This window comes from Salvelinus alpinus, chromosome 5, assembly GCF_045679555.1.
Source record: "Salvelinus alpinus chromosome 5, SLU_Salpinus.1, whole genome shotgun sequence".
NCBI classification, from domain to species: Eukaryota; Metazoa; Chordata; class Actinopteri; order Salmoniformes; family Salmonidae; genus Salvelinus; species Salvelinus alpinus.
This window is the reverse complement of record NC_092090.1, coordinates 51444564-51457620: the sequence shown is the minus strand read 5'-3', so window position 1 is coordinate 51457620 and position 13057 is coordinate 51444564. Positions and strand designations below refer to the sequence as shown.

The following is a 13057-nucleotide window of genomic DNA, read 5'->3' as shown; positions in this document are numbered from 1 at the left end:
CGCTGAGCAGCACGAGCATCTTGCAGAGCCGCACTGCTTACGCCCAGGTTTCATTGAATTGGAGCGTCTCGCACTCTGCAAAAGTTACGTGTCTAGTGTAGCAGGCCAGTAAGTTACATGTGAGACAAGTATCTTTAAAAACCATAGTAGAAGGGTCATTACCTTTTGTAGGCTGTAGCTCGAAAAATTATTTGGTTCATTGGAAAGCTCTAAAAACATTCTAAAGACATTAAACACAAGGTGACTGCACCATCATCCAATGCCAAGGGAAAGATAACTAGCACCATTTTAACACATCCAGTTTAGTGGGTTTGTCTAGTGTTAATGGACAATCTAATGTACAAACATGTCAGTGGGTGGACAGCATAGCTAATACGGGCATGATTCAGCCGAGTGCCAGAATCTAGAATGTGTTTTATTCAGCTCATGTGTCAGACAGAGCCAGGAGTGCCCTAATAGGTGTGTGTGAATGTCTTACTGTGTGATAGGGACAGGGTCCATTTTAGGTCTGGACTTGAGTCCACTCTCCTCTCTGGGTATTTTAGTCTTGTGGGTTTGATTTGTTGTAATTTGATCTAATGTGTGTGTTTGCTCCTGTAGGCGATAATCAACAGCACCATCAGCCCCAACATGACCTTCACCAAGACGTCTCAGAAGTTTGGACAGTGGGCCGACAGCAGAGCTAACACTGTTTATGGCTTGGGCTTCTCTACTGAACACCACCTGACCAAGGTACACACACACACGCCTTCCTTAAAAGTGGTTCCCTCTGTGCTTTCTCTCTCTCTCTTCTTTACTGTTCTTTCTTTCTTCTCGCCGGGTAGCTCTTCCACTTTTAGCCCTAATGAGGCACTATGTGTGTGTGTCAGTGTGTGTGTATGTGGGCGGGTGCTTCTTTCCTCTGCAGTATGATTAAGCTATGTCGTGAGCCGGGGGAGGCACACAGCAGCCCTACTCTCAGACAAGACGCATATGCATACATGCAGCCACACCCACACACACACGCACCCATCCACACACGCACACACACACACACACACGCACCAGTTGTAAATGAGAACTTGTTCTCAAATGGCCTACCTGGTTAAATAAAGGTGAAATAAAAAAAACACACACACCCACACACAGACACACACACACACGCACGCACACACATACACACGCACCCACACGCACGCACGCACGCACGCACACACACACACACACACTCGCACCCACGCACTCACACATATACACACCCACACACACAGAGAGAATAAGCAGAATAATGATGTTCTTAATCTTATAATCATTAATGTCTTAATTTCATGATTAGGGATATTAACATTGGGTATAGATTCTCAATCAATATTCCACTAGTAATCCAGTAATAATGAACCCTCTGAGCACACACTCGTTGAATCAACGCTTTTCTCCATGTAATTTCTATGAAATTAAATTGAGCCAACATTGAATAGACGTCTGTTCACCCCAGGTGGCAAGGGTAGGTAACAACACATCTATCACGCTGATCTTCAACACAGGGGCCCCTCAGGGGTGCGTGCTCAGTTCCCTTCTGTACTACCTGTTCACTCATGACTCATGGCCAGGCACGACTCCAGCACAATCATTACGTTTACAGATTACACAACAGTGTTAGGCCTGATCACCGACAACGACGAGACAGCCTATAGGGAGGCGGTCAGAGACCTGGCTGTGTGGTGCCAGGACAACAACCTCTCCCTCAACGTGATCAACACAAAGGAGATGATTGTGGACTACAGGAAACGGAGGACCGAGCACGCCCCCATTCTCATCGACTGGGCTGTAGTGGAGCAGGTTGAGAGCTTCAAGTTCCTTGGTGTCCACATCACCAGCAAATTAACATGGTCCAAGCACACCAAGACAGTCGTGAAGAGGGCACGACAAAACCTATTCCCCCTCAGGAGACTGAAAGTATTTGGCATGGGTCCTCAGATCCTCAAATGGTTATACAGCTGCACCATCAAGAGCATCCTGACGGGTTGCATCACTGCCTGGTATGGCAACTGCTCGGCCTCCGACCGCAAGGCACTACAGAGGGTAGTACGTACGGCCCAGTACATCACTGGGGCCAAGCTTCCTGCCATCCAGAACCTCTATACCAGGCGGTGTCAGAGGAAGGCCCAAAAAATTGTCAAAGACTCCAGCCACCTAGTCATAGACTGTTCTCTCTGCTACCGCACGGCAAGCGGTACCGGAGCAGCAAGTCTAGGTCCAAGAGGCTTCTAAACAGCTTCTACCCCCAAGCCATAAGACTCCTGAACATCTAATCAAATGGCTACCCAGACTATTAGCACCCCCCCGTTTACACTGCCACTACGCTCTGTTATAATCCATGCATAATCACTTTAATAACTCTACCTACAGTACATGTACATATTACCTCAATTACCTTGACTAACCGGTGCCCCCGCACGTTGACTCTCTACTGGTACCGCCTGTATATAGCCTCGCTATTGTTATTTTACTGCGCTTTAATTATTTGTTACTTTTATTTCTTTTTTTTGTGGTATTTTTCTTAACTGCATTGTTGGTTAAGGGCTTGTAAGTAAGCATTTCACTGTAAGGCCTACACCTGTTGTATTCGGCGCATGTGACAAATACAATTGATTTGATTTGTTCCCAGTGGGAAGACATAGGTGTCCCTCAAGACTACACTAAAACTAGTGAATCCAGTTGGTTGGAGTAGCATGGTGCCACCAGATTTGTGGCTTTGACTCCCAGATGCATGGGAGTCAAATGCATACTGTATGCATACTGTATTACTGAATATAAACTTACTCAATTGTCGTGACATGACTATCATTAATGTGATGACTGCTATTCATCAAATAATTGCCTCCTACGTTTAATTAATACTTGATTAAATTAATCATGTAACAGTTAACTTAGGAATCTGGGGCACCATGGGAAAAGTTTATTTAATGAGTTACCGTTTCCAAAATTAACTCAAGAATACAGTTGAAGTCGGAAGGTTACATAGACCTCAGCCAAATACATTTAAACTCAGTTTTTCACAATTCCTGACATTTAATCCTAGTTATAAATCCCTGTTTTAGGTCAGTTAGGATCACCACTTTTTTTTAAGAATGTGAAATGTCAGAATAATAGTAGAGAGAATGAATATTTCAGCTTTTATTTATTTCATCACATTCCCAGTTGGTCAGAAGTTTACATACACTCAATTAGTATTTGATAGCATTGCCTTTAAATGGTTTAACTTGGGTCAAACATTTCTGGTAGCCTTCCACAAGCTTCCCACAATAAGTTGGGTGAATTTTGTCCCATTCATCTTGACAGAGCTGGTGTAACTGAGTCAGGTTTGTAGGCCTCCTTGCTCACACACGCTTTTTCAGTTCTGCCCACAACTTTTCTATAGGATTGAGGTCAGGGCTTTGTGATGGCCACTCCAATATCTTAACTTTGTTGTCCTTAAGCCATTTTGCCACAACTTTGGAAGTATGCTTGGGGTCATTGTCTATTTGGAAGACCCATTTGTGACCAAGCTTTAACTTCCTGACAGATGTCTTGAGATGTTGCTTCAATATATCCACATCATTTTCTTGCCTCATGATGCCATCTATTTTGTGAAGTGCACCAGTCCATCCTGCAGCAATGGACCCCGCAAACATGATGCTGCCACCCCCGTGCTTCACGGATGGGATGGTGTTCTTCGGCTTGCAAGCACTTTTTCCTCCAAACATAATGATGGCCATTATGGCTAAACAATTCTATTTTTGTTTCATCAGACCAGAGGACATTTCTCCAAAAAGTACGATCTTTGTCCCCATGTGCAGTTGCAAACCGTAGTCTGGCTTTTTTTATGACGGTTTTGGAGTAGTGGTTCCTTCCTTGTTGAGCGGCCGTTCAGGTTATGTCGATTATAGAACTCGTTTTGCTGTGGATATAGATACTTTTGTACCTGTTTCCTCCAGCATCGTCAAAAAAGGTCCTTTGCTGTTGTTCTGGGATTGATTTGCACTTTTCACACCAAAGTACGTTCATCTCTAGGAGACAGAACGCGTCTCCTTCCTGAGCGGTATGGCGGCTGCGTGGTCCCATGGTGTGTATACTGGTGCGTACTATTGTTTGTACAGATGAACGTGGTACCTTCAGGTGTTTGGAAATTGCTCCCAATGATGAACCAGACTTGTCTACAATATTTTTTCTGAGGTCTTGGCTGATTTCTTTAGATTTTCCCATGATGTCAAGCAAAGAGGCACTGAGTTTGAAGGAAGGCCTTGAAATACATCCACAGGTACACCTCCAATTGACTGAAATGAAGTCAATTAGCCTATCAGAAGCTTCTAGAGCCATGACATCATTTTCTGGAATTTTCCAAGCTGTTTAAAATAAACTTCTGACCCACTGGAATTGTGATACAGTGAATAATAAGTGAAATAATCTGTCTGTAAACAATTGTTGGAAAATTGACTTGTGTTATGCAAAAGTGGATATCCTAACCGACTTGCCAAAACTATAGTTTGTTAACAAGAAACTTGTGGAGTGGTTGAAAAACGAGTTTTAATGACTCCAACCTAAGTGTATGTAAACTTCCGACTTCAACTGTATATACATATCATACCAGTCATCAATTAATAATTTCCTCATATCAGTCGTAGACTCCGTAAATCTGCACAAACCCGGGTCTCACTGATCATTCCGTACCACACAAATGGATTTTATTATTTATTTACTAACAAGCTAAATGATAACATAAGATACACATACACACACACACGGTATAGGTTATTGATTAGAAACTTAATGCGATGACAACAGGTCCCTAGCGGAGCAACACAATATAACGTGTTACACAAGATGGAGATTTAAAGAGAGAGAGCGAGAGTGAGGGAGAAAGAGAAACAACACTTGGATACATTTGTAAACTGCACTTACTTTAGCCCTGATACCTTGCCCCCAACTGCCGATCTTATGGGTAAGAAGTGTAATGCATGTATTTACTTGTTGAAGGTCTTCATTGGGTATCTCTGTGGGGTTTCTCTGTTGGGCCCAGGCCTCCGTGGGCCGAGTTCCACTTAGTGAGAGAGGTTCGGTCTTGTTCTTTGGATGGCCATCTCCTTCGTTCTCTGGTGTAAATCTCTGATTAGATACAGTATTTAAAACAGCTACTCAACCGTGGCATTGATTGTCAAGAGGTTCCTTTTGTCTTCTTCAACCTCGTGTTGCGTTTTGGTGTCACGACTAATCGTAGACCTTCTAGTCTGATATGTTAATTCTTAACTCAAGTGCTTTATAACCTCGAGTAGAAAGTGGGCATTTTCGTCTTGCTGACACGCTCCCTGTGTTCCCTGGGGCGTAGCTAGTTACGATGCAATGTATCAGAATTTACTATGATCTTGTTAGATAACTAAAATCACAGTCTTATCGTCACAAAAACATTCTCTGTAATTTGGATATTTTCTGCACAATGTAAAGTATGTCAACATGAGATACACATTATGAAAACCCTTCAAGTTACATTGTTTTCGTTATAACGTCTTCATTTAACTTTTAATGACATCACAAAATAGACATTAATCTTCCATATTCCATTTCTTATGATTACCAAAATTCGGAGGATGAAATAATTGTCCCTGTGTCCATTGTTGGATGTTGTAGTTTTGAGCGGTAAACTCTTCATAAGGCAGACAGACATTCCAATCACCCATACTAGAGACCAGAAAGGAGTCTGCTGACTTACAATTTACGATTGATGTAAGGTGTCATAAAACCCCCACATCAATCCCTCTTCCCCCTGCGGGAGAGAGAGAGCTCTGTAGAGCTGATCCACTGTAACCTGATCCTTTAGATCCTCACAATATAGTCATGACACAATGTATGACAAAGCTGTAAGTCACTTTGGATCAAAGTGTGACAGAGAACAGCTGGTGACATAATATAAATTAAGCCCCTCCCACAAGGGAGAGAGAGGGAGAGTGAAACGAGAAAGAGGAGTTTACCCAGTTTGTCTGTGTTTATTTATGTTTCTAATGTTCCTATGATGTTACTATGTCTCTATGCACATGCCTGTGTCCGCACACTCGGGCATGGGTTTTACTGTAAGGGTTACTGTGCCATTCTCTGGTTGACGTACATCGCTCACGTTTCTACTGAGGCATTATGGGTAGGGGCATCCATTCCATAGCCCAAATGTTGGACGTCAAATCAGATGCCTCCCATTTGGTTGCTAATGACAACCTCCTCTACCCTCTTAATACTAACATACTAGTGTGGTTTTTTGTGTGTGCACAGGTGTACTCTAAAGTGACAAATATTTTGTATTAGAACTAGAAATTGACGTTCTATCTCTCTGAGTATGTGACCAGTCTCTGTCTCGCTCTCTAGTTTGCAGATAAGTTTGCAGAGTATAAGGAGGCAGCTCGTCAGGCCAAGGGAAAAAGTCAAGATGGAAAGATGGAACTAGCCACCTCTCCCTCTCAGGTATTCACCACTAAAAACACAGCCACTGCTCCCTCTTAGGTACTCACACTAAAAAATCCACAACACTCTCCTGTGGTACATCATAAGTTAACAGCTGGGAAAAAAGAGAACCATGCAACAAACATATGAACTTGGAAATCCCTGCATTTATTAGATTATTGCGTTTTCGCTGCATATTTATTTGTCCTCCTTTGAACAGAAATGGAAGAAATTAGGTTGTTTTTAAGATTCAAACCCCAGAGTCCCACCACTTCAAAAACCAGCTAAACACCCTCTCTAGTCCAGGGAAACCCTGCTAGTTTACTACACATTGCATCAGTTTACATCACATCATTACATACACAGAAAACAGGATGCTGATGAACGGTTCCTTCATCCCGTTCCTCCATCCAAAAATGATTTGGTGCTGCACTAAATATGTCGGCACAATGGAAATTGACATTGTTGCACATGTAGAAGTCTGAGAACAGCATTGAGAGTATGATAAGCATAAATTAACCCAACCTTCTTCAATAAGGCCACTTATAAATGTAAATTATGAAATTATACTTTCAATGGGAATGTCCTGAAAGTAATTTCCTACAGTGATTAAGTCTCAGTTATCCCTGTCCATCAGGCCTAAGTGGTGCATGGTTTGAGTGTGTACAATGGCCAGTTTATAACCCCTTAATTGTTTTGTAATTAAAGTGTGTAAATGTTTAGTTTGGTCACATAGGCTTAATTGTTTGCAGATAAACTTTTATATTTATTTCCCAATTTCTCTGAGCTACAATAAGCTTTGGCAGGCAGAACAGCTCAGTAATGTCCTCTTGGTAATACAGAGCTAGGAACTTATCACCAGATTCTCCTATCCGTCTCTCTATTTGTTTTCTCTTTTTTTCTTTTTTTCTTTCCAATTCTCTCGATCTTTCTCTCACGCCGAACAGAGGAAGAAGATGATTGCTGAATCTCCTCATGAAAAAATGACTTGGTTCATTTGAACTAATTTCATTCTCATACAATGCTTGCTCTTTGCTAGATAAATCCAGAATCACTGTTCAGCACTTTCAGACTAATGGGTTTATAAGAAGCACTGTAAACAATTCTATAATTATATGTTGATTGATGGATTGATTGCTTGTCCTGTATGTAGGAGTCGCCAGCAGGTGAACTCTCTTCACCTTTGACTCCTGTGACTCCTCCCGCCATGGACAACATCAACGGGACAGATGACCCCTGTGACATCACACCCGAGCCCCGTCCTGAACCGTCTCAGAACGCACTGGCCTTCACACACAGGTAACACACACGGGGGTGTTAATAGGGGGTTGTGTTGTGCGTGTGTGTTTGTGTGTGTGGGTGTAAACACTGAGTTTACGAAACACTTGCAATGGCAAAATCAAATCAAATGTTATTTGTCACATGCCGAAATACAAGACCTTAGAGTGAAATGCTTACTTAAATGCCCTTAACCAACAATGCAGTTAAAAAAAAATTAGAGTTAAGAAAATAAATAATATATATAAAAAAAAGAAAATAAGACAAATCGAAAAATAACAAATAATTAAGAAGCAACAATAAAATAACAGTAGTGAGGCTATATTCAGGGGGTAATGGTTAGTCGAGGTAATTGAGGTAATATGTACATGTAGGTAGAGGTAACGTGACTATGCATGGATAATAAACAGAGAGTATCAGCAGCGTAAAAATGGGGGTGTGGGGGGAACAATGCAAAAAGTCCAGGTAGCCATTTGATTAGCTGTTATGGCTTGGGGGTAGAAGCTGTTTAGAAGCCTCTTGGACCTAGACTTGGTGCTCTGGTACAGCTTGCCGTGCGGTAGCAGAGAGAACAGTCTATGACTAGGGTGTCTGGAGTCTTTGGCAATTTTTTGGGCCTTCCTCTGACACCGCCTGGTGTAGAGGTCCTGGGTGGCAGAAAGCTTGGCCCCAGTGATGTACTGGGCCGTACGCACTACCCTCTGTAGTGCCTTGCTTTCAGAGGCTGAGCAGTTGCCATACCAGGCAGTGATGCAACCCTTCAGGATGCTCTCAATGGTGCAGCTGTAGAACTTTTTGAGGATCTGAGAACCCATGCCAAATCTTTTCAGTCTCCTGAGGGGGAATAGGTGTTGTCGTGCCCTCTTCACGACTGTCTTGGTGTGTTTGGACCATGATAGTTTGTTGGTGATGTGGACACCAAGGAACTTGAAGCTCTCAAGCTGCTCCACTACAGCCCCGTCGATGAGAATGGGGGCATGCTCACCTGGTCATGGACTGACCAGGTGAATTCAGGTGAACACTATGATCCCTTATTGATGTCACCTGTGAAATCCACTTCAATCAGTGTAGATTTAGGTGGAAGAGACTGGTTAAATCAGGATTTTTAAGCCTTGAGAGAATTGAGACATGAATTGTGTATGTGTGCAATTCAGATGGTGAATGGGCAAGACAAAAGATTTAAGTGCCTTTGAACGGGGTATGGTATTAGGTGCAAAGCGCACCGGTTTGAGTGTGTCAAGAACTGCAACGCTGCTGAGTTTTTCACACTCAACAGTTTCCTGTGTGTTTCAAGAATGGTCCACCACCCAAAGGACATCCAACTAACTTGACACAACTGTGGGAAGCATTGGAGTCTAAATGTGCCAGGATCCCTGTGGAACGCTTTTGACACCTCGTTGAGTCCATGCCCCAATGAATTGAGGCTGTTTTGAGGGATGCAATTCAATATTATGCATAAAGGGTAGATGCTTCCAGTTTGCAGAATAAGACAGGAGTGCGCAAGGCTGAATAAGATAAGGTTTGTGTTTGGGCACTGGGCAGTAGTTGTATATAGTTGGAAGGACAGAAAGAGTGTCACTCGGTGTCTGTGTGTATGATGGGGTAAGTGTGTGTGTGTCTGCCAAATGTATAATTTCAAATCTTGGTTTTGTTTAAACTTTATTGTATGAAGACTCCCATTTTTCTAAATCCCCCTCTATTTGTATCTTTTCTTTCCAGCGAGCAGTATAAAGCCCGTCGGGTCTGCTCTTTCTGATAGCTTGCTATACAGGTTCTGAAATAGGAGCCCTTTCCACTACCTACCCTACCAACACCAACCTCTATAGCTACTAGACCACTAACATCTTGACTATAGCACCTCTCTTTACTATAGCTCACTGATGGAATCACATTCTCAACATCTGTACTTAACTTGAGTTAAGAGAAATCACACTCAACATCTGTACTATGACTTCAGTTAAGAGAAATCACACTCTTGTTATCAGACGTATACACCTTTATTATTATATCTCCCTCATTAAATGCAGAGGTCACTAAAAAACTCCTCAAATGTGACTGACCCCTTGAGTGAAAAATACTGATGCCTTGTTTGGTTCTCTTACTATACTGAACAAAAACATAAACAGAACATGCAACAATTTCTAAGATTACAGTTCATATGAGGAAATCAGTCAATTTAAATAAATTCATTAGGCCCTAATCTATGGATTTCACATGACTGGGAATACATACAGTGGGGAGAACAAGTATTTGATACACTGCCGATTTTCTAGGTTTTCCTACTTACAAAGCATGTAGAGGTCTGTAATTTTTATCATAGGTACACTTCAACTGTGAGAGACGGAATCTAAAACAAAAATCCAGAAAATCACATTGTATGATTTTTAAATAATTAATTTGCATTTTATTGCATGACATAAGTATTTGATCACCTACCAACCAGTAAGAATTCCGGCTCTCACAGACCTGTTAGTTTTTCTTTAAGAAGCCCTCCTGTTCTCCACTCATTACCTGTATTAACTGCACCTGTTTGAACTCGTTACCTGTATAAAAGACACCTGTCCACACACTCAATCAAACAGATTCCAACCTCTCCACAATGGGCAAGACCAGAGAGCTGTGTAAGGACATCAGGGATAAAATTGTAGACCTGCACAAGGCTGGGATGGGCTACAGGACAATAGGCAAGCAGCTTGGTGAGAAGGAAACAACTGTTGGCGCAATTATTAGAAAATGGAAGAAGTTCAAGATGACGGTCAATCACCCTCGGTCTGGGGCTCCATGCAAGATTTCACCTCGTGGGGCATCAATGATCATGAGGAAGGTGAGGGATCAGCCCAGAACTACACGGCAGGACCTGGTCAATGACCTGAAGAGAGCTGGGACCACAGTCTCAAAGAAAACCATTAGTAACAGACTACGCCGTCATGGATTAAAATCCTGCAGCGCACGCAAGGTCCCCTTGCTTAAGCCAGTGCATGTCCAGGCCTGTCTGAAGTTTGCCAATGACCATCTGGATGATCCAGAGGAGGAATGGGAGAAGGTCATGTGGTCTGATGAGACAAAAATAGAGCTTTTTGGTCTAACTCCACTCGCCGTGTTTGGAGGAAGAAGAAGTATGAGTACAACCCCAAGAACACCATCCCAACCGTGAAGCATGGAGGTGGAAACATCATTCTTTGGGGATGCTTTTCTGCAAAGGGGACAGGACGACTGCACCGTATTGAGGGGAGGATGGATGGGGCCATGTATCGCGAGATCTTGGCCAACAACCTCCTTCCCTCAGTAAGAGCATTGAAGATGGGTCGTGGCTGGGTCTTCCAGCATGACAACGACACGAAACACACAGCCATGGCAACTAAGGAGTGGCTCCGTAAGAAGCATCTCAAGGTCCTGGAGTGGCCTAGCCAGTCTCCAGACCTGAACCCAATAGAAAATCTTTGGAGGGAGCTGAAAGTCCGTATTGCCCAGCGACAGCCCCGAAACCTGAAGGATCTGGAGAAGATCTGTAGGGAGGAGTGGGCCAAAATCCCTGCTGCAGTGTGTGCAAACCTCGTCAAGAACTACAGGAAACGTATGATCTCTGTAATTGCAAACAAAGGTTTCTGTACCAAATATTAAGTTCTGCTTTTCTGATGTATCAAATACTTATGTCATGCAATAAAATGCTAATTAATTACTTAAAAATCATACAATGTGATTTTCTGGATTTTTGTTTTAGATTCCGTCTCTCATAGTTGAAGTGTACCTATGATAAAAATTACAGACCTCTACATGCTTTGTAAGTAGGAAAACCTGCAAAATCGGCAGTGTATCAAATACTTGTTCTCCCCACTGTATATGCATCTGTTGGTCACAGATACCTTGAAAAAAAAAGGCCTCACAATGGGCCTCATGGATCTCAACACAGTATGTTTGTGCATTCAAATTGCAAATGATAAAATGCAATTGCGTTCATTGTCTGTAGCTTATGCCTGCCCATACAATGACCACACCGCGACCATGGGGCACTCTGTTCACAATGTTGACATCAGCAAACCGCTCGCCCACACAACACCATACACGTACTCTGCGGTTGTGAGGCCGCAGAGACGTTGGAGTTGGCTTATGGTAAAGAAATTAACATTCAATTATTTGGCAACAGCTCTGGTGGACATTCCTGCAGTCAGCATGCCAATTGTACGATCCCTAAAATCTAGAGACATATGTGTTACATTGTGTTGTGTGACAAAACTGCACATTTAGAGTGACCTTTTATTGTCCCCAGCACAAGGTGCACCTGTGTAATGACCATGCTGTTTATTCAGGTTCTTGATATGCCACACCTGTCAGCTGGATGGATTATCTTGGCAAAGGGGAAATGTGCACATGGAACATTTCGGGGATCTTTTATTTCAGCTCATGAAACATGGGACCAACACTTTACATGTTGCGTTTATATTTTTGTTCAGTGTAAATGTTATAGTAATAGATTACGTTATTATGTCAAAATGTATTATTATAATGCTATTATAGCTCCATCTTTATTGCAAAAATAGCTTTTCTAAATAGATTTTAATAAATGATTATTAGTCCAGTTGGCACTTTCCACAATTTTTCCATTGATCTCTATGCATTACTTGTAAGAATTATGTTGTTTAGAAATTGAACTTGGTTAGCTGGCCCTCAGAGACTTGTTGTTAATATGTGTATATTCTTGTGATTTTGTGTCATCTCTTAAAGGACAAATTGTCTTACCTCTCTTGTATTCACATTTTTTTAAACTGGCATGTTGTTTTTGTGATGTCATACAGTAGTTTACATTATGTCAAGATGTGGGGCAAAGAATGCTGCCGTCTATACATTTCTGGGTCTATGATTAGATACTACATATTGATTATGTTCATAGATATTGAATAATGATGACTGAATATTTAATTAAATAGCCGAAGTCCTACCATGCAGGGACTAGTTTTAAGGTTATTCTCCTGAAGGGGTTGATAGAGGATTTATGTAACTCTTGTATAACATATGCAGTGGGGGGTGGGGTAGAGGGAGGGAGAGAAGGAGAGAGGGAGAGCGAGAGAGAGAGGTGCAGTGTCTAAGGGCCTGTGTGTGTGTCACTGCAACCTAAACATGAGCTTACTGCAGATGCGCACACTCACACACACACACGTATGCACGTACACAGACAAACACCGTGCACTACACTACACCAAAATACTGCACCAATAACCAGAATTGATTTGTAGTTTTTTATTGCACAATAAAGACAAATACAACTTTATTTCCAACATAAATAATCAAGAACAATTTTAATGACCACACTAATACAGATTTCAAATACTGTATGTGT

The 13057-nt window shown here is 42.1% G+C and overlaps 1 protein-coding gene across 2 annotated transcripts in view; it reads left to right on the top strand.

Moving 5' to 3' along the window:
* The window catches only part of homer1b (homer scaffold protein 1b), a 135393-nt gene that overhangs the window by 51661 nt on the left and 70675 nt on the right, over positions 1 to 13057 (top strand). For both annotated transcript variants that reach the window (XM_071400086.1, XM_071400083.1), the window contains 3 exons: positions 601 to 732; positions 6370 to 6465; positions 7598 to 7743. In XM_071400086.1, the coding sequence (XP_071256187.1) occupies positions 601 to 732; positions 6370 to 6465; positions 7598 to 7743 (374 nt within the window). The remainder of the gene's footprint in view (positions 1 to 600; positions 733 to 6369; positions 6466 to 7597; positions 7744 to 13057) is intronic.